At 37.9% G+C, this 27,864-nt stretch overlaps 1 protein-coding gene across 5 annotated transcripts in view; it reads left to right on the top strand.

Moving 5' to 3' along the window:
• The window catches only part of Magee2 (MAGE family member E2), a 195,622-nt gene that overhangs the window by 131,857 nt on the left and 35,901 nt on the right, over window positions 1–27,864 (top strand). For 4 of the 5 annotated variants that reach the window (XM_076561808.1, XM_076561806.1, XM_076561807.1 and 1 more), the window contains one exon: window positions 15,703–16,950. In XM_076561808.1, coding sequence (XP_076417923.1) covers window positions 16,871–16,950 — 80 coding nt within the window. In that variant the 5' untranslated portion in view covers window positions 15,703–16,870. Of the gene's footprint in view, window positions 1–1,256; window positions 1,632–15,702; window positions 16,951–27,864 lie in introns of those variants that run through there. The other variant, XM_076561810.1, reaches the window with a different exon arrangement.

Raw genomic sequence — 27,864 nt, forward strand, 5'->3', positions numbered from 1 at the left:
ACCAAAATAACAACACTTCGCCCCTCTGTCTTTCCCGCCTCTCCATCACCTCTCCATTGGTCTTCGAGGTATTAGGAGCTGCAGGTATCATACAGTAGACCCTTTTGTCCTATCAGCTTTACTTGCAAATGTTGAAAGCTTTTAAACTGAAGAAATAATGCCCTTTTCATGTATTGATTTTTTCACTTTTAGAATATTTTTGCATCTGTGCTCATAAGAGATATTTGTTTGTGGTATAATAAGTTTATTTCTTGTATTGTCTTTTTCTGGTTTCAGTATTAAAGTTAGCTCTATGAAATTGCTTTGATTTTCAAGAAGAGATTGTGCCTTTGGCGCTACTTCTTCCTTACATGCTTAATAGAACTCACTGATGAAACAATATGGAGCTCAATCCACCTTTTCACAGATTAACTACAAAATCAGTGTTTTAATAGATAACTTACCCATTTCTTCTTTAGTGATTTTTGGAATACTTTTATCTTTATAAGACTTGATTTGGTACAGTTTGAATGTACTCTCTCCCAAATTCAGTTGTCCTGATTTTAGTGGAAATTCTTTGAGGTTTTTCTCCAGTTAACAAAATGTTGGTTGTGGGATTATTATTATTACTTTAAAATATGTTTCCTGTATCCCTAGATTCTCTAGGACTTTTATCATGAAGAGATTTTGGATTTTGTCTAAAGCCTTTTCTGTGTCTAATGCGATGACTGTGATTTCTGGCATTGAGTCTATTTATGTAGTAGATAACATTAATTGATTTATGTATATTGAACTATCCCTGCATCTCTGGGATAAAGCCTACTTAATCGATGTGGATGATCTTTTTGATATATTCCTGTATTCAGTTTGCAAGTGTTTTATTGAGAATTTTTGCATCTGTATTCATTAGAGAGATTGGCTGATAATTTTCTCTTTTTGTCGGAGTTTTGTCTGGTTTTGGTATCAGGGTGGTCTCAGCTTCATAGAACAAGTTTGCAAGTGTTCCTTCCTTTCCTATTTCCTTTTCCTGTGTTGAGTGTCCTTGAAGGTCTGGTAGAATTTGGTGCTGAATCTATCTGGGCTTGCCTTTTGTTAGCTGGGAAATTTTTAATTACTGCTTCTATTTCAACTTAACATCTGAGAGGCAAGCTTCTATGAATGCCTGTGGGAGACTTTCTAGATTAGCTTAGCTTCTGGATTTGTTGTGAGTTATTATCTAGATTAGGTTAGCCTCCAAGCATGCCTATGAAGGATTGTATATATTAGGTTAATAAAGATAAGAATATTTGCCCACTGTGGTTGGCATCATTTTATTCTTGGGCTAAATAAAAAGTGAGAAATGAGCTGAGCACTAGCATCCATCATTCCAATTTTTATGGGTACAGTGTGACCAGCTACCTCAAGCTCCTGCCATCCATACATCTCCACCATATTGGACTGTACTCCCAAACTATGAGCCAGAATAAACTCTTTCTCCTTGAAGTTGTCTTTGTCAGGATGTTTATCACAGCAACAAGAAAAGAAATGAATATCATTTGAATGGAACGACTCAACCACAAAAATATCTTGATCAGGCTAATTCTCTTTTGCCTTTATGTTTTCCACAACAGAAGACTACAGCATTCCTCCCGTCTATAAGACTCAGATTCAAGGTACGAGTCTAGAAACAGAGGCCTGGGGGCACCTTGATGTTGGACTTCTCAGCTTTCAGAACTGTGAAAACATAAATTTCTGTACTTTGTGAATAATATAGTTTGTCAAATTTTGCTTTAGTACTACTAAATCACCAAGCACATGATACACAATTTATAGACATAGATTGTTCATATTTGCCTCTTATTATTTTAGGACAAATAGCGATGTTTCCTGTTTCATTGCTGATTCGCACATTCCCCCTCCTCATCCTCCTTTCTCATTTTCTCCCCCCATCTCTCCCTGCCACTTACCCTAGAGCAGTGGTTCTCAACCTGAGGGTCATGACCCCCTTTTATAGATATCTTGCATATCAGATATTTACATCATGATTTATAACAATAGCAAAATTAGTTATGAAGTAGCAAACAAAACAATTTTATGGTTGGGTCACCACAACGTGAGGAGCTGTGTTAAAGGATCACAGGATCAGAAAGCTTGAGAACTACTGCCCTAGAGCCTACCAACTTTATCTATTGAATGAGCCATCTTTTGTTTTTAATTCAATCTGTAGTTTTCTTATTTTAATTTTACTGATTTCTGTTGAATTTTTTATTATTTTCTTTCTTCTGCTTTAGGCTTTATTTGCTCTCCTTAATTTAATTTCCTGAGGCAAAAGCCTGGTTACTGGTTTTCAGATCTCTTTTCTTCTAATATATTGCACTTAATTCTTGATATTTCTCTAAGCACTTCATTAGCTGTAAATCACAAATTTTGATATATTGCATTTTACTTTTCACTTAGTTGAAAATGTCCTCTGCTTTCCCTGGAGACTTCTTTCACACATGCGTTTTGTTTAACTTCCAAACATGTGCTGGATTTCCAGCTGTCCCTGTTGTTGACTCTGCGTTGATTGTGCTTGCATGAGAATTTACTTCAGATGATCTCTATTTTTTTTAATTTGCTAAGATTGGTCTTTTGATTAAGTATATGGCCTGTTCTGTGACTATTTTATGTGCAATTGAGAAGCATATATATTCTTCTCTTGTTGGAAGGGTACTCTATTAAGCTCAGTTATTGGTTTTACTTTTGAAAGATAATTTTACTGGTTAATAGGATATAGTAAATTGATAAGTTTTTTTTAATGCTTAAAGCGTAGTATTATTTTCAAGATTTCTAAAATGAAGTCTCCTGTCCTTTTTATCCTTCTTTCTCTGTAGGCAGTGTACTCCCAACCCTGACCAATTGCAAGAATCTCTTTTTGCCATTGGTTTCTTAGCAGTATAAACATGCTATGCCTAAGTATATATGTAGTTACTCCTCAATGTATGGTAAGGTCTTATGGTTTGAATGTGAAATGTTCCCCAAAGGCTGTGTATTTTAACACTTGGTCTCTAGCTGGTAGAACTGCTTTGGGAGGCCATGGGACCTCTTGAACACAAAGCCTCACTAACAGACATAGGGCTATAAGAGTACAGCTTAAGAGTTGTAGAGCACAGCTTAAGAGTTACATGGCACCATTATGGCCAGCTTGAATTCTCTGCTTTCTAGTCAGTGCCATATAATGAGACATGCCACCAAATGTTATTGCAATAGGTGGGTCTCCAGGTGCAATGCTGTTCTTGTCATAGTGGAGTATAGTCCCTTATCAAGAGCAATTATAAACCCTTTCCCCCTTAAGGTGCTTCCATCAGGTGTAATAGTCACAGTAATGAGGAAGGAAATTCATACATTATGAGCCCATTGTAAGTTGAAAGTGTCCTGAATTGAAGATACGTTGAATAATATACATAAAGCTACAAAACATCTCAGCTTAGCTTAGACTATCTTAAACATGATCAGAACACTCATAGTAGTCTACACTTGGGTAACATCATCTAACTCGTCTATTTGATAAGGTGTTAAATACTTCTGTAATTGATTCAATACTATACCAAAATTAAAATACATAATCATTGCATGGGGAAACTATTGTAAACTTAAAAAGCCATAAGTTTAATTGCTGTACATCAAGGAGAAATTTCATTGTTTTGCTTTTATTAAATTTACCCTATTTGATACTCTCTGAAATCCTTGAGTCTGCAGTGTTTGCTAGTCATATTGGAGACTTCTCGGGCATTATTTTTTCAGACAGCTCCTTCTCTGTTCTCGTCTATCATTTTGGTGACATGTATATTAGACTAGTTGTTATTGTCTTACATCTCTTGCATATTCTGTACACCAGTCTTTTTTTTCACTTAGTAATCCAGTTCAGGAAATTTTTATTGACAACTTGCTTAGTGATTCTTTGTTCAGCTTCAGTGAGTCTATTGATGACCCCAACAGAGATAATCTAATATTCTATGATTTTTATTTAGGATATTTCCATCCTTTGTCTTTATTGTATATGTAAGGTGTACAATGTGGTCTGAATATAAAGATACATCATGAAATGATTGCTATAGTTGTGTTAAAATGTCTACTTGTTTCTTACAGTTTCTATTTTTTCTGCCAAACATACAAGTGTAATTTTGTGTGTCTCTGACATTGTCCATTAGAGCTTTTAAAACGGGTTCAGCCTTGAAATAATTGACATTTTCAGGCAGAAATTTGTTGGAAAGTGGTATCCTGTGCATTGTAAGATATTTAGCACCATCTCTGGCCTCTACCCACTAGATGCCAGTAGCGCCTTTTCTATTAAGATACAGATAAATGCCTCCAGATGTTGCCAATTGTTCCCTGTGGAAAAACATTATCTGCTTTTGAGAACTAGTGCTTAAACATGTTAATCATAGTTGTTTTAAATTCTCTTTATGATAATTCCAACAGCTATATGATATATGAGTTTGTTTCATATGATTTCTTTGTCTCTCTCAACTGTGTATTTTTATGGTTTTGTATGCTATTTTATTTTTGGTTGAAAGATGACCATATATAGGGTTATATATATGGATATCAATTTTTATACTTAGATATTAGCATGATTTTCCTTCTACTAGGACTTTACTGTGGGGGTTTGTGTTGATCTAGTCAGGAATTGGTCTAGGTTTGAAATTTGCTTAGTTGCTATAGTTGCTATGGTTACCAGAGTTAGAATTTGTTGCTATGGTTATCAGAGTTAGAATTTGTTGTTGCCATGGGCACCAGAGATTTCAAAATCCTCCAGTGATACCTTGTTTTTGTTTCTCCACTTGGCTCTGGATCTTTCTTCTGTCTTCCTCCCCATGGAGTCACTTCTTGCCATTCTTCCAGCTGCACTACACTATATTTGTCCAAGGTTTGTTAGCCTGGTTGGCAGGGGTCGGGGGACAAAACTGGACGTTCCCTTATGTTTCTCTTAAGCCTTGATCTTGGACAAATATTTTGAACTTGGGTTGTGGGGCTCTTTATTCACAACATTACTGGAGAAGCATCTAAGAAGACAAGTATGGATGCAGTTTTCATAACTGCCTCTCACCTAACTATAATGAGATTCCATCAGATAGTTCTTTCTGATAGTTTCATAGTGCAGATGTAGTGTGCATATCAGACTACGTGGATATAGGCAGTGGCTGTTGTTCTTCCAGCCAGGAAGGAGCTTTCGTAGGGATCTTTGGTCTTTCCAGTATATTCTAAGGAAAAAGCTGCAAAGAAAAAACTTGTTCATGGCTGAGAACTGGCCTTATGCACTCACACTTGCTGGCATTTGGCTTTTTGCAGCCAAGTAAATATTTTTCTTTTGGCATCCTTTTCGAATTCTTTTATGGTGCTGGGGAGTCAAACTTGGGTTTTGCACATGCTAGGCAAACTCTTTACTACTGAACTACATTCCCAGGCCCAATATTTCTAGTTTAATCTTCCTAAAGTTTCTGTTCTAAAGGAGTATGTGGTTGGAGTAGACAGTAATCTGACCTCATCTAAAACACACTTTCACAGAAGCAGCAATAATAACGTTAGTGTGTGCAAATATCTGGGTATCAAGGCCCTGCCAATTCACACAGAAAATTAACCATCATAGTATAGAGCTGTATTGTCTGTCCTCCTTATTGCGTTGCTCCCGATGAGAAATGTTGCCCTTTTATATCTTTCTGAAAATGTAATATGGCTTTTGCGTCCCCTCTGGGCATTTTTAATGTTTTCTTTTCACTGGTTTTTAACAATATGGTTGTTCATTACTTTATTTTTTTTTATATTTCTTTTATTTTAGGGCTTACTTTGTTTGTTCTTTTAGAAAATTTGGCCATTATTCTTAAAATATTTTTCTTCATTTCTCTTCTTTATTCCCCCTTGAACTCCAGATGTATGCATATGTGGCCTGTGGATGTTGTCAATCAGCTTTTTCAATGCTTTCCCTTTTAGACAATTTTTTCTCAGTTTTACTCCAGGTATACCAAGAATTTCACTTCTCTTTTCTTCTGAATTCCTGTTCTACTGCCAAATCCACATAGCATTTTTACATACTTCCCATGATCTGATGTTTTACTTTTAAATTTTATTGTATTTTTAATTGAGATATAGTTATAACATTCCCCCCTCCCTCTAGCATTCCCCATATCCCCCTCCACTCAAATTCATGGCTTTTTATCCTAACACTTGAGGTTTTTATTCCTTTATTAGTCTTATTTATGTATGTACTTCTTAGGTACATGTGCTCTATCTGCATGTATTCCTGCACGCCATAAGAGGGCATCAGAGGGCCTGATCCAGTTGGGGGCCCCTCAGCCTTTGGTTCATAGTTCATGTGTTTCCATTCGTTTGGCTATTTGTCCCTGTGCTTTATCCAGCCTTGGTTTCAACAATTCTTGCTCATATAAACCCTCCTTTTTCTCGCTAATTAGACTCCCGGCGCTCCACCCGGGGCCTAGCCATGGTCGATCTCAGTCCTCGGGGGTGGCCTTGATCTGGAGATGGTGGGAAAGGGGGGTGGGCTGGGGGGAAGGGGAGGGGGCAGGAAGGAGGAGAACAAGGAAATCTGTGGCTGTTATGTAGAACTGAATAGTATTGTAAAATAAAAAAAAATAAAAAAAAAAGAGGGCATAGAACCCATTATAGATGGTTGTGAGCCACCATGTGGTTACTGGGAACTCAGGACCTTTGGAAAAGAGCCAGTGCTCTTAACCACTGAACCATCTCTTCAGCTCCCAAATTATGGTTTCTTTTACTTTAGTTATTATTGTGACACATGTATAAATGAATGAGTATGTAAACACAACCGGCTGAATCTCTAGTGTTGCTTGTATGTATGTTTCTCAGGTTGACCACTTGGTATCTGATAAGCAATTAGGGGGCTCATCTCCTGAAAAGATTAATTCTCCCTCTCTCAGCAATCTTTAACTGCCTGCAATTCTTCATCTGGAGGTAGAGCCCTGTGATATCCTGCCCCCCACACACACACTTTGGCAAGTCAACTTGTGCTGTTATTGTTTACCACCTGTTTAAGCAGCTACAGTGTTGAGATTTCAGGGCTAGAGCTTCCTGTCAAATCTACAAGATACACTCCCAGCAGACTTCCTGTTATTTCAGCTCTAACAATCTTTCCATCCTCTTTTCCCCCATGTACCCTGAGTCTTAGGTCTGGGAGCTATGTATAGATTTGTATCAGTTTGGGCTGGTCACCCCAAGGTCAGTTGTTCTCTGTACTTTGATCACTTAAAATCCACATATGTTTTATCTTGTAGTTTCCATTGTTAAACGTTCAAATTGAGTTCATTTTTTATGATTTTTCTCTAGTCTTACTTAATGTTTTGAACACAAAATTAACATAATTGCTTCAACTTTTATGCTTATTCTTGTTTTTCTTTGCTTGAAGGGGGTGGCTTTGTTTATCTCTTTTGCATTGCTGGAGGTGCCACCCTGGGCCTCACACATACTAGGCAAGTACTCTATCACTGTGATATATATATCCCCCTGCTGCATACCAGTTCTTAAATCTGTGTCAATTCTGATCAGGTTTTATGGACAGTTTGTTTAATTATTAAAAAATTTTCTATTCATTTTACATACCAACCACAGATTCCCCTGTCCTCCCTCCTCCCTCGCCCCAGCCTTCCGCCCCCCAACCCACTCCCATTCCCACCTCCTTCAAGGCAAGGTCTCCCATGGGGAGTCAGCAGAATCTAGCACATTCAGTTGATGCAGGTCCAAGTCCCTTCTCCTGCACCAAGGTTGTACAAGGTGTCCTACCATAGGCACTGGGCTCCAAAAAGCCGGCTCATGCACCAGGGATAGATTCTAATCCCACTGCCTGGGCACCCCTTAAATAGTTTAAGCTATACAACTGTCTCACTTATGCAGCGGGCCTAGCCCAGTCCCATGGGGGCTCCACAGCTATTGGTCCACAGTTCATGAGTTCTCACTATGGCCTGGTCATCTCTGTACATTTTCCCATCGTGATCTCAATGTCCTTTGTTCATAGAATCCCTCCTCTCTCTCAACTGGACCCCTGGAGCTTGGCCTGGCGCCCAGCCATGAATCTCTACATCTGCTTCCATCAGTTACTGGATGAAGGCTCTATGATGACAGGATATTCACCAATCTGATTACAGGAGTAGGTCAGTTCAGGCACCCTCTACACTATTGCTAGTAGTCTAAGGTGGGGTCATCATTGTGAATTCCTGGGAACTTCCCTAGCACCCTGTTTCTCCCTATTTCCATGATATCTCCATCTATCATGTTATCTCTTTCCTTGCTTTCCCACTCTGTCCCTGTTCCAGCTCAAATATCCCGTTCCCTTATGTTCTCATTCCCCATCCCCTACCCTACATTGCACCCCCTGACCCCCAGTTTGCTCATGGAGAGCTTATCTATTTCTCCTTCACAGGGCGAACCATGCATCCCTCTTAGGGTCTTCCATGTTAGCTAGCTTCTTTGGAGCTGTGGGTTATAGTCTGGTTATCCTTTGTTTTACATCTAGTATCCACTTATGAGTGAGTACATACCATGTTTGTCCTTCTGAGTCTGGGTTACCTCACTCAGGATGATATTTTCTAGTTCCATCCATTTGCCTGCAAATTTCATGATGTCATAGTTTTTTTTTTTAACTGCTGAGTAGTACTCCATTGTGTATATGTGCCACGTTTTCTTTATTCATTCTGCAGTTGAGGGGCATCTAGGTCATTTCCAGGTTCTGGCTATTACAAATAATGCTGCTGTGAACATAGTTGAGCATGTGTCCTTGTTGTATGATTGAGCATCCCTTAAGTATATTCCCAAAAATGGTATCACTGGGTCTTGAGGTAGATAGATGCCCAATTTTCTGAGAAACCACCATACTGATTTCTACAGTGGTTTGTAAAAGTTTGCGCTCCCACCAACAGTGGAGGAGTGTTCCCCTTGCTCCACATCTTCTCCAATGTATGCTGTCTTCAGTGTTTTTGATCATAGCCATTCTGACAGGTGTAAGATGGTATCTCAGAGTTGTTTTGATTTGCATTTCTCTGATGACTAAGGATGTTGAGCAATTCCTTAAATGTCTTTCAGCCATTTGAGATTCTTCTGTTGAGAATTCTGTTTAGCTCTATAGCCCATTTTTTAATTGGATTGTTCGGTGTTTTGATGTCTAGTTTCTTGAGTTCTTTATATATTTTGGAGATCAGCCCTCTGTCAGATGTTGGGTTGGTAAAGATCTTTTCCCATTCTGTAAGCTGTCATTTTGTCTTATTGATCATGTCCTTTGTCCTACAAAAGCTTCTCAGTTTTAGAAGGTCCCATTTATTAATTTTTGTTCTCAGTGTCTGTGCTACTAATGTTATATTTAGGAAGTGGTCTCCTGTACCAGTGCATTAAAGACTGCTTCCTACTTTCTCTTCTATCAAGTTCATTGTAACTTAATTTATGTTGAGGTCTTTGATCCACTTGGACTTAAGTTTTGTGCACGGTGGCAGATATGGATCTATTTGTAATCTTCTACATGTTGACATCCAGTTATGCCAGCACCATTTGTTGATGATGCTTTCTTTTCTCCATTGTACAGTTTTGGCTTTTTGTTCATAGGAGTGCAGATTAATGTCAGGGTCTTCTATTTGATTCCATTGGTCCATATGTCAACTTTTATGCCAATTTCAAGCTGTTTTTATTACTATAGCTCTATAATAGAGCTTGAGGTCAGGGATGGTGATGCCTCCAGAGGTTGCTTTATTATACAGGATTCTTTTAGCTATCCTGTTTTTTTTTTAATTTTTGTTTTTCCATATGAAATTGAGTATTGTTTTTTCCAGGTCTGTGAAGAATTGTGTTGGGATTTTGATGAGGATTGCCCTGAATCTGTAGATTGCTTTTGGTAAGATGATCATTTTTACTGTGTTAATCCTACCTACCCATGAGCATGGGAGGTCTTTCCATTTTCTGATATCTTCTTTGATTTATTTCTTCAGAGACTTAAAGTTCTTGTCATACAGGTCTTTCACTTGCTTAGTTAGAGTTACCATGAGGTATTTTATATTATTTGTGGCTATTGTAAAGGGTGATGTTTCTCTGATTTCTTTCTCAGACCATTTTTCATTTGTATATAGGAGGGCTACTGATTTTTTTTAGTTAATCTTGTATCCTGCCACATTACTGAAGGTATTTATTAGCTGTAGGAGTTCTCTGGTAGCATTTTTTGGGTCAGTTATGTATACTATAATATCATCTGCAAATAGTGAAAGTTTGACTTCTTCCTTTCCAATTTGTATCCCCTTGATATCCTTTTGTTGTCTTATTGCTCTACCTAAGACTTCAAGTACTACATTAAATAAATATGGGGACAGTGGAAAGCCTTGTCTTGTTCCTGATTTTAGTGGAATCTCTTTGAGTTTTGCTCCATTTAATTTGATGTTGGCTGTCGGCTTGCTGTTAATTGCAATTATTATGTTTAGGTATGTTCCTTGTATTCCTGATCTCTCCAGGACCTTTATCATGAAGGTGTATTGTATTTTGTCAAAAGCTTTTTCAGCATCCAATGAGATGATCATGTGGTTTGTTTCTTTCAGTTTGTTTATATGGTGTATTACATTGACAGATTTTCATATGTTGAACCGTCCTTGCATCCCTGAGATGAAGCCTGCTTGGTCATGGTGGATAATTTTTTTGATGTGTTGTTGGATTCGGTTTGCCAATATTTTATTGCATCAATTTGTTATTTTTGCATCAATGTTCATGAGGGAGATTGGTCTGTAATTCTCTTTCTTTGTTGCATCTTTGTGTGGTTTGGGTATCAGGATAACTGTAGCCTCATAAAAAGTTTGGTAATGTTCCTTCTGTTTCTATTGTGTAGAACAATTTGAAGAGTATTAGTATTAGCTGTTCTTTGAAAATCTGGTAGAATTCTGTGCTGAAACCATCTGGTCTTGGGCTTTTTTCATTTGGAGACTTTTAATGACTGTTTCTATTTCTTTAGGAGTTACTGGTCTATTTAAATTGTTTATCTGGTCTTGATTTAACTTTAGTATGTGGTACTTATCCAGAAAATTGTCCATTTCTTTTAAATTTTCCAGTTTTGTGGAGTAGAGGTTTTTGAAGTATGACCTGATGATTCTGTGGATTTCCTCATTGTCTGTTGTTATGTCTCCCTTTTGATTTCTGATTTTGTTAATTTGGATGCTCTCTCTGCCTTTTGGTTAGTTTGGATAAGGGCTTGTCTATCTTGTTGATTTTCTCAAAGAACCAACTCTTTGTTTCATTGATTCTTTGTATTGTTCTCTTTGTTTCTATTTTATTGATTTCATCCCTCAATTTGATTATTTCCTGGTGTCTATTCCTCTTCAGTGAGTTTGCTTCTTCTTGTTTTGGAGCTTTCAGGTGTGCTGTTAAGTCACTAGTGTGAGATTTCTCCAACTTCTTTATGTGGGCACTTAGTGCTACAAATTTTCCTCTTAGCACTGCTTTCATAGTGTCCCATAAGTTTGTGTATGTTGTACATTCATTTTCATTGACTTCTAGGAAATCTTTAATTTCTTTCTTTATTTCTTCTTTGACCCATTGGTTACTGAGTTGGGCATTATTCAGTTTCCATGAGATGTAGGTTTTCTGTAATTTTTGTTGTTGTTGAAATCTAACTTTAAGCCATGGTGGTCTGATGAAATACAGGAAGTTATTCCATTTTTTTTTATCTATTCAGATTTGCTTTGTGACTGAGCATGTGGTCAATTTTAGAAATGGTTTCATGGGGTGCTAGGGTGGAATGTTCTGTAGATATCTATTAAGTCCATTTGAGTCATAATATCTTTTGGTTCTCTTATTTATCTGTTAAGTTTCTGTCTGGAAGACCTGTTTATTGGTGAGAGTAGGGTGTTGAAATTTCCCACTACTAGAGTGTGGGGTTTGATGTGTGATTTAAGCTTCAGTAATGTTTCTTTTACAAATATGGGTGCCTTTATATTTGGGGCATAAATGTTCAGAATTTAGAATTCATCTTGGTGGATTTTTTCTGCCATAAATATGTAATATCCTTCCTGATCCCTTTTGGTTGATTTTAGTTTGAAGTCTATTTTATTAGATATTAGGATAGTTACACCAGCTTGCTTCTTAAGTCTATTTGATTGGAAAGTCTTTTCCCAGCCTTTTACTCTGAGGTAGTGTCTGTCTTTGAAGTTGAGGTGTGTTTCTTGTATGCAGCTTAGGATGGATCCTGTTTTTGTATCCATTCTATTAGCTTGTGTCTTCTTATAGGCGAATTGAGTCCATTGATATTAAGGGATATTAATGACCAGTGATTGTTAATTTCTGTTATTTTTCAGTGGTAGTGTTGTATGTTTCCCTTTTTTGGTATTTGTTGGTGTGGGATTATCTATTGCCTGTGTTTTTGTGGGTGTATCTAATTTCCTTAGGTTGGATTTTTCCTTCTAGAGCTTTCTGTAGGACTGGATTTGTGGATAGGTATTGTTTAAATCTGGCTTTATCATGGAATAGTTTGTTTACTCTATCTATGGCAATTGAGAGTTTTGCTGGGTATAATAGTCTGACTTGGCATCCATGGTCTCTTAGTGTCTGTGTAATATCTGTCCAGGACCTTCTGGCTTTCACAATCTCCTCTATGGACAGTTTTTTTTTCTTTATTAGTTTCACATTTTCCATATTAGTTATATGCTAGTAAGTTTTAATAGGATGAATAATATTGTGGATTTTAATTTTTCAAAAAAATATTATTTATTTGTTATGTGATAGTGTTCTGTCTCCACATATGCCTGAATGCCATAAGAGGGCATCAGATCCCATTACAGACAATTGTGAGCACCATGTGGCTGCTGGGTATTGAACTCAGGTCCTTTGGATGAGTAGGCAGTGCTCTTAGCTGCTGAGCCATCTCTCAGTACATTTTAAAAATACAGTGCATTAGTGTTACTTATAGGCATAGTGGTTTTCAGCAGATTTTTAGAATTAACTAGTATAACTGATATTTTATGTTCATTTATTAGCAACCTCTGTTTCTTTTCCCCAGATCCCAAAATACCATTACATTCTTTATGTCACAAATTACTTCAGATGACTTGTGTAAGTGGACATACACAGTATTTGTGCCCTTTCAGTGGCTTATTTCACTTGGTGTAATGTCCTTCAGGTTCACCATTCATACTGTTCTATATGGTAGGATTTCCTTCTTTTATTTAAGGCAGAAATAATATTTATTTATATATCTTTAGCCAACATTAATGTATTCATTTCTCCATGGACATTTGGGTCATTTACAAACCTTGAGTATTGTAATAAATGGTATGATGAATCCAAGAGTATAGATACGTCTTGAAGATTGTTTTCATTTTTTATGTTAATGCTCAGCTTGGAATTCATCTTTGAAGGATCACCACACTGCTTTCCATACAGCCTTAACTAGTTTGCATTCCTATTAAAGGTTCCAATTCCTTTACAGCTCTATAACACATGTATTATGCTTTTGATTTTTTTTTCTATTATAATCAACCCAACAGGTGTGAGGTGATAAACTACTGATATTTTGATTTGCCATTGGCTGAGTTACTGAAGTTCAGTTGGATGTCTTCTTTGGATAACTGCTGATTGAAGTTCTTAGTCTATTTTCTTATTGTAGATATTAACTCTTACTAGGAATATGACTTGGAAATATTTTTACCCATTCTGTAGGTTGTTGTCATAGTTTGCTTTGTCATCTTGACCCAGCCTAAAATTATTTGAGAGAAAAGCCTCTTGGTTGAGGAATTGCCTATATCAGATTAATCTGTGGGTGTATTTTGGGGAGATTTTCTTGATTCTTAATTGATGCAGGAGGGCCAGGCCCACTGCACATGATCCTAGGATGTATTAGAAGGCTAGCTAAGCATGAGCCTGAGAATGAGTAAGCTACTAAGCAGTTTTCCTCTATGGTTTCTGCTTCAAACTTCCTACTGGCACTCCTGCCCTTACTTCCATCAATGACAGACTATGACCAGGAAGTGTAAGCCACATGAACCCTTTCTGTTCCTTAATTTTCTTTCACCAGAGTATTTTATTATAGCCAGGGACTAAAGGTAGTGTTATGGGTAGCCCCTTAAAGATGACCACTCAGACACAGTTTATAGCCAATTGAAAGTCTTTAGTCCAACTGGCTGTGACCACACTCAAGTGTTCCGGGACCTAGGTGTGGCCCCAATTATCTAGAAAGGCAGAAATGACCTCCTGGCATCTAGCTCAGAAGCTGCAGGGGCCTTCCGGGAAGGAAGCAGTTTAACAGAAGCTAAGATAAGCAGTTAGCTGGAAGGGGTTCTGCACAAACAGGCCGTTTAATGGAAGCTAAGATGAGTTGTCTGGGACATCCTAACCTTTGGTTCCTAGAATAAGGTTGGGTAATTTTCCATGAGATTCTCCATCAAGGAGATCAAATTCTACTTCAACTTGGAATGGCCTCAGCAAGAATACTAGATAGAGGAACCTTCTCTTTGTCTTGCCCTGTCACAGTAGAACAATTGTCTTTCCATCCTATTATTTCCTTTACTGTACAAAAACTTTATAGCTTGATGTAGTACCAACCATCTGTTTTTACTTTGGTTGCCTGGTTTGTTTTCATATCGAAGACAATATCATGAAACCATATCCTAAAGTTTTGTACTATGAGCTTGAAATTTTTAGAGTGTACATTGAAGAGCCCTTGGGATGCTTCAGCAGGTAAACCACTTGTCACACAAGCCTGATGGCTTGACTTGAGTTTGATCCCTGGAACCCATGTAAAGGTTAAAGGAGAGAACTGACTTCAAAAAGTTGTCCTCTGGCCTCCTGATATGTGCCAACACACTCCCAATCAAAACAGTTAAGTGGCAGGAGAGATGGCCCTGTGGTTAAGACAGCTGTGTACTGCTCATGCAGAGAACCTGAATTTGTTTGACGGCTCTCACATTGAACAACTCACACTACATCCAACTCCAGCTCCGGGAGAGGTAATACCCTCTTCTGGTCTCCATCAGTACCTACACATCATACCCATACACAGATACATACATACATATAATTAAAGATAAAATAAATCTTTAAAGAAAGAAAAAAAGAAAGTCTTAATCTATTTTGAGTTCCCATCTGTGTGTAATATAAATATCTAATTTCATTCTTTGGCATGTGTATATTTAATTTTCCTAAAAAAATATTTGTGGAAAAGATTGCCCTTTCCCTTTTGTTTATTCTTGGCATTTTTGTCAAAGTGTAGTTAGTCATATATGTGTGGATTTACTTTTGAGCTCCCATTCTGCTCATTGGTTTATAAGTATAGCTTTATGTCAGAACCATTTTTTTCTGAATGCCACATTTTGGCTTTTTCTTACAAGCATGGAAGAGTAGTGAATTTTATCAAATACTGTCTTTTCATCTATTGATACATTAATATGGTTTTCTCCATAATCAGTAATGTGAAATATATTACAGTTTACATATATTAAATCATGGTTCCTTTTGTATTAGTCAGGGTTCTCTAGAGTAACAGAACTTATATAATGAATCTCTATTTATTGGGATGGTTTACAGGCTACAGTCCAGATAATCCAAAATGGGTGGCTGTGAACAGAAAGTCCAGTAGATGCTCAGTTCACAAGACTCGATGTCTCACCTGGTCTTCTGTATATGCTGGAATCCTGAAGAAAGGCTAAGGCCAGTGAAGGAATGAGATATGGTATGAAGGTGAGGGCAAGCAAACTTTCCTTCTTTTATCTCCTTATATAGACTTTCAGAAGAAGATATGACCCAGATTAAAGGCGTGTCTTCCCAACTCAAGATCCAAATTAAAGACATGTGTTTTCCTGCCTCAAGATCCAGATCAAAGATGTATATTTTTCTACCTCAAAGATTCAGACTAGAAGTGGATTAACACACTTCAAACCAAGCAAAAAAAAATCTCTCACATGTGCCCTCAAGAATATCCATCACACCATTTCAGATATATAACCCATTTGGTAGTACTGTATAATCCTTTTAATGCTCTACTATTGAAGTTTTTTTTTTACATGTATGTTCATCAATATTGGCTTGCAGTTCTCTTTTTTGTTTTTCCCTTTTAATAAAAACAGATTTTTTTCCACATAATATATCCTAATTTGTTTTCCTGTCCCTCTACTTCTCCCAGTTCCTCCCCACCTCCCTTCCCTTCCAGATCCACTCCCTTTCTGTCTCTCATTGGAAAACAAACAGGCTTCTAAGGAATAATAATAAAATATAGTAAGACAAAACATAAACTAACATATCAGAATTGGACTAAACAGACAGAAGGAAAAGAGCCCAAGGGAAGATACAAGAATTGGAGACCAGATCCAAGGCAATCTCCATCAAAACCAGCACCATTCTTCAAAGATCTTCTAAGGACAATTTTTAAGCTTCATATGGAAACACACACACACACACACACACACACACACACACACACACACACAATCTAGGATAGCTAAAACAATCTTAATAAGAGAACTGCTGGAGGTATCACCACCCCTGATTTCAGGTTGTTCTACAGAGCTATAGTAATTAAAACAGCATGGTATTGGTACAAAAACAGACATATTGATAAATGGAGTCAAATTGAAGGCCCAGACATAAATCCACACACCTATGAACACCTGATTTTCTTATAAAGAATCCAGAAATATACAGTAGAAAAATACAGAATCTTCAACAAATGGTGCTTTTTCACACTGGATATCTGCATATAGAAGAATGAAAATAAATCCATACTTATGATACTGCACAAAATTCAACCTCAAATGGATCAAAGACCTCAACGTAAAACCAGATACACTGAACCTAGTAAAAGAGAAAGTGGGGAACAGCCTTGAACACATTGATACAGGAGACAACCTTCTGAACAGAACACCCATAGCACAGGCACTAAGATCAACAACTAATGTGGAACCTCATAAAACTGAAAAGCTTCTGTAAGGCAAAGGACACCATCATTTGGACAAAGCAGAAGCCTACAGAATGGTAAGCGATATTTAACTACTTCATATCCAATAGAGGACTAATATCCAAAATGTATAAAAAATTCAAGAAACTAGATATCAAAAAACAAATAATCCAATTAAAAATTGGTACAATCTAAACAGGATTCTCAATAGAGGAAACTCAAGTGGCTGAGAAACACTTAAAGACATATTCAACATCCTTAGCTATCAGAGAAATGCAAAATCAACAAATGTAAAATGGACTTTGAGATTCCATCTTACACCTGTCAGAATGGCTAGGATCAAAACCACAAATGACAGCTCATGCTCACAAGGATGTGAAGCAAGGGAACACTCCTCCATTGCTGGTGCAAACTTATACAGCCACTATGGAAATCAGAGTGGTGGTTCCTTAGAAAGTGATCTCTAAACATAGGGGAGACAGAGTCCCAACTGGTCTTCTCTTGTCACCAAATGAAGCTTCCAGTACCAGAACTTGGTTACATCCAATTGAGTTGTTGGCTAAAGGGGTCCCTTGGAAACCCCAAAACAACTCAAGTGGTTGTCAAGACAATTGACTCCTCTCCACAAACTGACATCAGGGCCCCATTGCTGAAGACACCTACACAACTTATTGAACATGGAGAGGTTGAACTGATGCCACATAGAACCTTTACCCCTGTGTTCTAGTGTCTTTGGTACAGGGAAGTACTCTTCAGTCTACCAAAAGAGAAATGTAAACACCAATAAAGCCACAAAATCTTTGATATACAATGCTGTCCTGCCTTCAAGATGTACTAGGGCAATGGTGGTACAAAGCTTGTGGGAGTAACCAACCAACATCTGATTTGACTTAAGGTCCATTCCATGAGATGGAACCCATACCCAACACTGCTTGGGTGACCAAGAACCAGAGACTAGATAGCCCAGAAACCTAGGATAAAACCAAACACTACTGATCTGGGGGCGGGAAAAAGTAGTGATAATGTAACTCCTAACAATATTGTGCCATACTCATAAATAAATGTCTTATTCAGCCATCATCAGAAAAACTTTCTCCTGCAGCAGATGGAAACAATATAGAGACTCACAGGTAGATATTATGCAGCGGGCGGGGAGATCTTGGAACACTCAGCTCTAAATGAAATGTCTCCATTAAATCCCTCCCCTCAGAGCTCAGGGGAAACACACACACACACACACACACACACACACACACACACACACACACACACACAAAGAAGAGGTGGTGGAAAGAGTATAGAAGCCAGAGGGCATGGAGGACACCAGGAGAACAAGACCCTCTGAGTCAACTAAGGAAGATGCATATGAGCTCATAGAGACTGAAGCAGCAGTCACAGGGCCTATATGGGTCTGCACCAGGTCCTCTGTTCTTATATTATAGCTTTCAGTTTAGTGTTTTTAATGGGATGCCTGAGTGTCCAAAGGAGTGGGTCTCTGATTCTTGTGCCTTCTCTTGGGCTCTTTTCCTGCTGGTTTGCCTTGTTCGACTTCAATGTGATAGTTTTTGTTTTGTCTTATTACATTTTATTTTGTTGTTAAAAAAGATTAGCAAAATATTGGTTAGTTTTGCTTTTATGAAGAACAGAATTAAAATGTTAGTAGAAAAAAATAATTCTGTGTTCAGGTACATTGTTTTGATTAGGTTGTTTGTTTCCTTTTTTATTTTTCATGTTTCATATATCAATATTGATAGGTTCCAGATATCAATCCTTTTTATTCTTCATGTTCCATATATTAATAATCTGGCAAATAATTTTTCCTATGATGTGGGCTGCCTCTTCCTTTCACTGATAGTTTTCTTAATATACTGAAATTTTTTCAATTGTTAGCCATATTTCTTAAGCAACAGGAATCCGGTTTTTAAAAGTCATTGTTTATGTCTATGTCTTCTAGTGTATTTTCCACACTTTCATCTAGAGTTGTAACCTTTCAGGTTTTAGTTGAGATCTTTATCCACTTGGACATGATTTGTGTGTGAGTGAGATAAGGAAAGATTGTTTCATTCTTCTACATACAAACATCCAGTTTATCCTGTACCATTTGTTGAAGATGCTGACTTTCCCCAAATATGTATTTTGGCATTTCTGTCAAAAGTCAGTCACTGAAGTTACATGGGTTTATATGTGTATGTTTTGTGTTTTAAGATTTTTTTCTATTTATAATAAAAATATAATGGGGTTTTCATTGGGATTGCATTGAATCGATGACTGCCTTTGATATGACCATTTTCACTATTTTATTTCTACTGAAGGATGGGTGTGGGAGTTCTTTCTATCTTCTAATGCATTCCTCAATTTATTTCTCAGATGTTTTGAGGTTTTCATTGTAGAGGTCCTTTATTTTTTCATTAAATTTATTCCAAGTTATTTTTTGATACCATCATATGCTAAATTTTACTTATCAGCTTATACCCTTGAAACCATGGAATGAAATCAATTTGGTCATTGAAGATATATTTTTATGCTGGGCGGTGGTGGCGTATGCCTTTAATCCCAGCACTCGGGAGGCAGAGTCAGGCGGATCTCTGTGAGTTCGAGGCCAGCCTGGTCTCCAAAGCGAGTTCCAGGAAAGGTGCAAAGCTACACAGAGAAAGCCTGTCTCAAAAAAACAAAACAAAAAACAAACAAACAAAAAAAAACCAAGATATATTTTTATGTGTTCTTGTGTTGATTTGGAAGTATTTTACAAAAAAAAATCTATGTTCATAAGATATTTGTTTTTCCTTTTAAAAATTATTTTATTCATGTGTTTATTGTCTCTACCATGTAGCTATAAGTTTTTTTCTGGTCCTGCCCGACTCCCCTGGCCCTTCAGTCAGGACAAATCTCTCTCACCCTCTGGTACTGCAGCTGCTCGGACCCAAATACACACACAGAGGCTTATATTATTTACAAGTGATATGGCCTAATGGCTCAGGCTTCTCACTAACTAGCTCCTACATCTTAAATTAACCCATTTCTATAAATCTATACTTTTCCATGTGGCTCATGGCTCACCAGTACCTTTACATCTTGCTTCTCTTAGCAGCGGCTGGCAGCATCTCCTAAAATGCTAATTGGCCAGTAGCCAAGCAGGAAGTATAGGTGGGATAAACAGACAAGGAAGAAGAAGGGCTGAGCCATACACAGAAGAAACAAGTTGTGAAGGCAGAACTGAGAAAAAGTACCAAGCCATGTGGCTAAACACAGATAAGAATTATGGCTTAATTTAAGTGTAAGAGCTAGTCAAAATAAGCCTGAGCCAATGGCCATACAGTTAGTTATAAGTAATACAAGCCTCTGTGTGTTTACTTGGGTCTGAGCGGTTGCAGGACCAGGTGGGACCCAGGAATTTTATAAGTGGCTGTGGGACCTTGGTGCTGGGAAAGCACAGAAAAACTTCAGCTACACTACCAGGTTTCCCAACCAGTGAAATACTTGCTTGAGTTTGGAAGCATTCATACCTTTTCTCTTGGCCCCATTAGACTGCTGGAATTTTTCTGATGGAAAGGAGGGGTGATTTGGGGCTTCATACTGGAGATGGGCCAGGAAGAAGGGATACAGGTTGTTTCACCAGGGTCTCTGGACCGGGTGCTGTGGCTTGAGGGCCACCAGAGGGTAAAAGATTATATTTTGATTATGACAGAGTGGGCAGAGGCCAGAGAAAAGAGATACAAGCAGGGAAGCATGTGAAGAAGTTGCATTCAGTCACTTGCCAAGGTCTCATGTGCCTTATGGGTTGTCTGGAGATTCTACTGTATTGAAGTCATGGCCTTGGGTGAAGGGGTTATCAACTTGGAAGGTGACAAGAAAAGGAAATATGGGGTCACTTACCTTGTTGGGCAATTGGAGAGTCACAGTCAGATTGGCAGGAGAAACCCTAAGGAGTCCTCGGTGAAGATGGGTCAGAAGGAAGAGATGTAAGATTGCTTTTCAGGGTCTCTTGGACTTGTGAACCTACTGAATTAAGTGTTGCTGCCAAGTGGCAGGTGGGGGCTGCTACTAGGATGTAGAAGTAAAGTGACACTGTGGTTTCTGGGCTGACAAGAATTATTTTAATATATTTTGGAAGTATATCATTATGATATAGCCAGAAGATTTCCTGTGTCCAGGCCTGCTGGCAGTCGGGACAAATCTCTCCCACTTGTATCCCCTAAGTAAACACACAGAGGTTTATATTAATTATAACTAAATAGCCATGGCTCAAGCTTTTTGCTAGCAAGTTCTTATATTTTAAATTAGCCCATAACTATCAATCTATGTAATGCAACATGTTCCATGGCTTTACCTGCGTCCCATTACATGTTGCTCCTTGGGCAGCTCACTGGTGTCTCCCCTACACCCCCGTCTCTCTCTCTCTCTCTCTCTCTCTCTCTCTCTCTCTCTCTATATATATATATATATATATATATATATATATATATGTATATATATATATATATATACATTTCCTGCCTGCTTCTAAGCTGCCTTGCCATAGGCCAAATGGCTTTATTTATCAACCAATCAGAGCAACACATATTCACAGTGTACAGAAAGACATTCCCCCCATTACTTTCCCTTTTCTGTCTAAAGAAAAGGAAGGTTTTCAACTTTAACCTATTAAAATTACATATAACAAAACTGTTATCAAGCAAGAATTACAGTTACAATATCTAGTCTATTTGTATTTTGTAAAATTAAAGAAAATTTTTTCTATCTATTCTATATTTGTGAGTGTAAGGTTTTATATCTAATTTATCTTTTATAATAACCAAGGAAAATTATAACTATTGTGGGATGACTCATCCCTAACAGGCTTGAGGGCCAGCTGGCCCAAACCAGCATAAAAAGATACTTTCTGAGAGCCAACCTGGGTCTGCCTATTGGCCTTAGCAATAGCAGCTGAGACATGATATGGTGATGACCTGGACCAATGAGAGGCAGGCATGTCACAGCAGCAGATGCATATTCATCAGACCTCCCCCGAGGGTGGGATGGAGGGTATATAACACTTGCCTCTTCCTGAATAAACTGAGCTTGTTGTTGTGACATTCTCCTGGAGTCTGTGTGGTTTGACTCTGCACCTACTTGGCCCCCTCCCCCAAAGGGAACAACAGCACAGGACCCTGCCACAGACTATCTAGTCTTCAACTACATCAAAGACCTCAGAAGGATATAATATTACCTAACTAAACAGGAAGAGCATTAAAAGCAACTTTCAAAAATCTAGAATGACAAAGACAGCTGGCTGCCTAGACAATCACCCAAAGTTCCTGTGTAACATTGGGGCATCCATCTTTAGCCTATAGGCCTAGAGTTTTTTAGTCATTTCTCCATGTGTCCTGTAGAATGTTTGGCAGTCTCCTTTGTGAAGCAGGAACCCAAAGGACCATCTCGTCTTGCAAAGTTCTGTGGTCACCTTCATATGGGTCCTGCATGTTCAGTTTATATAACATACTGTCAAGCAGTCCAGGCAAGAGCAGTTTCTTGCCCAAATGGCCAGTTCTTCCAAGAAGAAGAGGAACTCTTTATGGAATGTCTTTGGTGCCCATCATCATATTTGAAGTAATTGGTGCTGCCAGGAGCAGACATGTCTCATTGTCCAGAAAAGTCTAAGTTTTAAAAACATTTTAAATGCCATATTCTGTAGGTCTTTGAAGTGTTTGAAGATTACCTACCTAACTGAATTATATCTATGTATACCTAGAAAACTTAACTAACATGACTAAAAGTTTGACTACCATAGAAGACTAGTTACTAATCTGTATTTCTTATTATCTGTTACAATTTCAAATGAGCTGCACAAACATAATACCTTAAACAAGAGTAGAAATTTACTTACAGTATAACAAAATTAACTTTATATTTGTGTCAATAAACTAAAATCTATAGCAATTTAAAACAAGTTGCTCTTTAAAAATAGATTCAATAATCTAACCTTTTATCCTATCATATCTATATCCTATATTTCTATATCATATCCCCCTTTCTTCTTTTAGAAAGATATTGACTATGACCAATAACAATTTGTAACCAACAATCTAAACAAAGACAAACATCCATAATCCATTTTTTGGGAATGTGGGCATAGTGTTCTAGGCTATTTCCTGCTGATAGAGGGCGCTGGCAGTCTTATGGGGATCCTGAGAAAATTCAAGATAATGGTCAAGTCCTGGGGAAGACTGGCTATAACCTTTGTTGATAGGTACCATCTGTTAAGGTTCTGATCCATCTTAACCTGGAACAAATTCATAGCCTCTTGATTCCTGTGGAAACAAAAGCAGAGCCTCCTTTGCAAAGCAACATATCTTTAGATCCAAATTTTGAAGTCAAGATACTGTAGCAGGAATCTTAAAAGTTCTTATTAATAAAATCAAACCTGAGGCCAGTAATTGGGGTCCATGCTGGTAGATCAGAGAGACAGAGCAAGCCACAGCTATCTCACCTCGCCACTTCCTCAGCTGGTCCTGTTTCCTCAGACTGGAAGCTTCTGTGTCCTCATCCAGAATGAATCTCAGCTGTACTGTGTTGCTCCATAGCCTGAAAGCTTAACCAGGCCAAATGCTTAACCAGCCAAATGCTTAACCAGCCAAATGCCTCTAGTTTCTGGTCCTCACGCCTTATATATCTTTCTGCTGTCTACCACCACTCCCTGGGATTAAAGGCTGGCTTTCTGGGATTAAAGGCGTGTCACCATGCTTGGCTATTTCCAATGTGGCCTTGAACTCACAGAGATCCAGAGGGATTTCTGTCTCTGGAATACTAGGATTAAAGGCGTGTGCTATTACTGACTAACTAGTGGCTTGTCTGTTCTCTGACCCCAGGTAAGTTTATTAAGGTACACAATATTTTGGTGAACACAATACTACCACAAGATACCTTTAAAATATACATATTAGTTTAACTTAGCAGCCTTTACAATCAAATGTCTCTCTCCAGTTAAAAATCCCAAAGACAACATAATCCAGATTCTCTGTGTGATTTCCATTTTTACATGGCTTATTTTTTATATTTTACTTTCTCTTTAAATACTTTATTTTTAAAACTTTCTATTTCTTTTTTTTAAAGATTTATTTATTTATTATATATACAGTGTTCTGCCTGCATATATGCCTGTGCACCAGAAGAGGGCATTAGATCCCATTGTAGATGGTTGTAAGCCACCATGTGGTTGCTGGGAATTGAACTCAGGACCTCTGGAAGAACAGCCAATGTTCTTAAGCTCTGCGCCATCTCTACAGCCCCAAATTTCTATTTCTTTATATAACTATCTATATTCCTTTTCCTCTCTCTTCCAAGCTTACATACATTTTTACACTTACTGTAAACTGTTTAGGGTTTTCCCATCTGAACCTGTCTTATTGTGAATCTATTGCTTTAAATTGCAGTGCTAGTACTGAAGTAGCAGCCTTGACTGCTGATTTCACCCATCTCAGCTTTTCAACATGATGGAGATAATTCCCACCAGCTCTGGGAGCCATGCTGTTCGCAGACTCTGGTAGGCAGTGGGTCTATGCTTTTATCAAAGCAGCCTGTAGCCCAGAAACCTTTATTTTTTCTGTACTAGCTAAGGCTAAATTCACCACGCAGTGTACTGTGCAGCTTGGAGATTCCTCTGTGTACCGCAGCGGGAATCCACCATATGCCACAAACCCGCCATAGAGTAGCTCTAAGAGAGACAACTAGGAAGCTGTTTTTAGCTCCGTTTTAGGATCTTTTTTTTTTTTAAAGCTTTCTCAGGTTTTAGGTGGAAACTCTTGCCCATGTTGGGTGCCATTTGTAGCTGGAAGATTTCCTGTGTCCCGGCCTGCTGGTGGTTGGGACAAATCTCTCCCACTCGCGTCCCCCAAGTAAAAACACCAAGGCTTATATTAATTATAACTGCATGGCCATGGCTCAAGCTAGCTCTTCTATCTTAAATTAGCCTATAACTATCAATCTATGTATCGCTACATGTTCTGTGGCTTTACCTGTGTCCCATTACATGCTGCTCCTTGGGCTGCTTGCTGGCATCTCCCTCGCCTTCTTCCTGGCTCTCTCTTTGAACTTCTCACCTGCTTCTAACCTGCCTTGCCATAGGCCAAATGGCTTTATTTATCAACCAATCAGAGCAACACATATTCACAGTGTACAGAAAGACATTCCCCCATTATTATGATCAAAAAAGGTCCTTTTCATATTAGGCTCCTCATTATACTGTTGAGTAGGAAAGCCCAAAGAGAAAAGAACAATAGGGTTAAAATATGCATTTGTGTTACAAATTCTATGCACATTTGCAACTCACTTAGATTACCTTCATTAAATATTAATTATAGTATTAATCAAAAGAGTACCTTTTTTAGAAAAAAATTAGAATATGAAAACTCCCAAGGGAAGAAAATGTGGTTGTAGAGAATTAGTTCCTTTCTCATCTTTGTAACCAGCTTCCATTATTTATTAACATACAAGTGATTTCTGGTCATAGAAGGCTTTGATGAGAATCTCAAGCTCCCCACTTTTCAGGTGCATGGCCTTGAATCTCAATTTTTATATTTTTAAAAATAAAAATAATAATACTTTAAAAAAGAATCAGAGACTTACTCATCCTCACAGTCAGGAATCCCATAAAAACACTAAATTGGAAGCCATAAAATATATGCAAAGGACCTAATATAGACCCGTGCAGGCCCTGTAGAAGGCCTTGATCTCCTGGTGTCTTCCATCCCCTCTGGCTCTTACACTCTTTCTGCTTCCTCTTCTGAGTGGTTCCCTGAGCCCTGAGGGGAGTGAGTTCATTGAGACATCCCATTTAGGGCTGAGTGTTCCAAGGTCTCTCACTCTCTGTGTAATGTCTGGCTGTGGGTCTCTATATTTGTTCCCATCTGCTGCAGGAGGAAGCTTCTCTGATGATAGCTGAGGCTTGTAGCTTTCTTGTGTTGTCTTTGTCTAGTTTAGTTATCAAGGGAGTGCTAACCTCACAGGAATAGTTTAGAAATGTTCCTTTCAATTTTCTGCAAGTTTTCTTCAAATTTTTTTCAAACAGTTTGTAAGTGATTGGCACTTATTTTTTACTTAAATGTTTGGTAGATTTGACAGTGAAGCCATCTGGTTCTGAGCTTTCCTTTCTTGAATGATTTTTTTCTTAAATTTATTCAATTCCCATACTAGTTACAGGTCTGTTCTGAGTTTCTGTCTCCATGATTCAGTCTTTGTGGAATGTATATTTCTATAAATTTCTTCATTTTCTAAGTTATCCAGTTTTCTGGCATGTAATTATTCATAGAAGTCTCATAATCCTTCTCATTGCTGTTCTATCAGTAATAATGTTTCCCCTTTCATTCAAAATTTATCTATTTGAATCTTGTGTCTTTTTTCGTGATTTAAATTCTGGTCAATTTTATTTATCTTTTTTCCTTTCTGAAGAACTAATTCATTTTTCCCCACTTTTCAATATCTCCCATACATTTTGCTTTTATATTATACTTTGTATTGTGGGGAAAGTTAAGTTTGAAAAAAATACTTGTCCTAATAATTTTTTTGAGACAGGGTTTCTTTGTGTAGCCCTGGCTGTCCTGGAACTCACTCTGTAGACCAGGCTGGACTCGAACTCACAGAGCTCCGCCTGCCTCTGCCTCCCAAGTGCTAGGATTAAAGGAGTGCGCCACAACTGCCCAGCTTGTCCTAATTTTTTTAATTTATTCATTTTGTAAAATTTTACAAATACATATGTTGTTTTAACTTCAGCATAGTGGCTGCATCTTAATCTACTGCTATTTCAGCCAGCAATTGCAAATCTACAGTTAACTGGCCTGCTTCTGTAGCAACAGCCTGGCCACTCATAGCCTGGGAATTCTGTTCCTGCAGGCACAGGCCCTGTCACTGCTGCTAAAGGTAGCTTTAACTAAATCTCTATCATTCTGTTTATAAGACTCGAGATTCAAAGGCTGTGGTGAAAACCTGTGAGCTCAGAAAGGCTGAGTTGCAATTAGCTAACCTTCCCTCCATGTTGGTGTCTCCAAAAGACCTGTGCCAAAAAAAAAAAGACCTGTTTGCCAAACCAGAAAAAGCTGTGCCACTCCAAACCCTACCCTACTACTTCCTGTGTCTCTTTATCACTCCTGATGCCCTCTGATGCTCTATGATTAATTTCTGTCAACTAGTTGCTAATACAGCTTCCTGATCCCAGGTTAATTTTATTAAATTAATGCAAATGAAAACTCGAGGTTCACAGCGTGATCAAATATCCCCCAACATTTCTCCAACATTTCTAAATAAAAAGGAAAATATTAACTCTGATACAGTAAAACTATATACAAGAGGAACGATTATCAGGTATTGTCTAAACAAAAAGGAAAAGTTTCAACTTTAACACAATAAAATGATATACAATAAGAACAATTATCAAGTAAGGATTACATTCACAATGGCCAGTCCAATTGTATTTGGCAAATTCAGAGAAACTACTGTTATCTATCCTATCTTGGTGAGTCCAAAGTTTTGTAACTAATTCACTTTGCATTCTGATCCAATTCCCCTGCCTCAAGGCTGTGCTAGGTATCCCACCATGGGGAGGAGGGGCTTAGACCTGCCTCTACTAAATATACCAGGCTCTGCTGACTCCCCATGGGAGGCCTTACCTTCTTGTAGGAGAAAATGGGTGGGAAGGAGGGGGATTGAGGAGGAAGGCTGGAGGAGCAGGAGGTGGAAAGAGGGGATCTGTGATTGGTATGTAAAATGAATAAAAAATCTTCTTAGTAAAATAGAAAATAGAACTGATATAGTTAATAAATATTACTATTTTATATCTAAAAAAAACTAACTTGTATTACCAACCCAAAACTGTCTTCTTAGACCTCAAAATATTTTCTTAGAAAAACAATTTATGTTTTTATGTCTCTCAACCTTATACACTTTATACCTCTTTTGTGAGTTTCTTTTCTGAATTTGGTAACAAGGAAAACTGTAACTATAACTATCTTGTCTTCAACTTC

The sequence above is a fragment of the Peromyscus maniculatus genome, chromosome X (genome assembly GCF_049852395.1).
Source record: "Peromyscus maniculatus bairdii isolate BWxNUB_F1_BW_parent chromosome X, HU_Pman_BW_mat_3.1, whole genome shotgun sequence".
Lineage (NCBI taxonomy): Eukaryota > Metazoa > Chordata > Mammalia > Rodentia > Cricetidae > Peromyscus > Peromyscus maniculatus.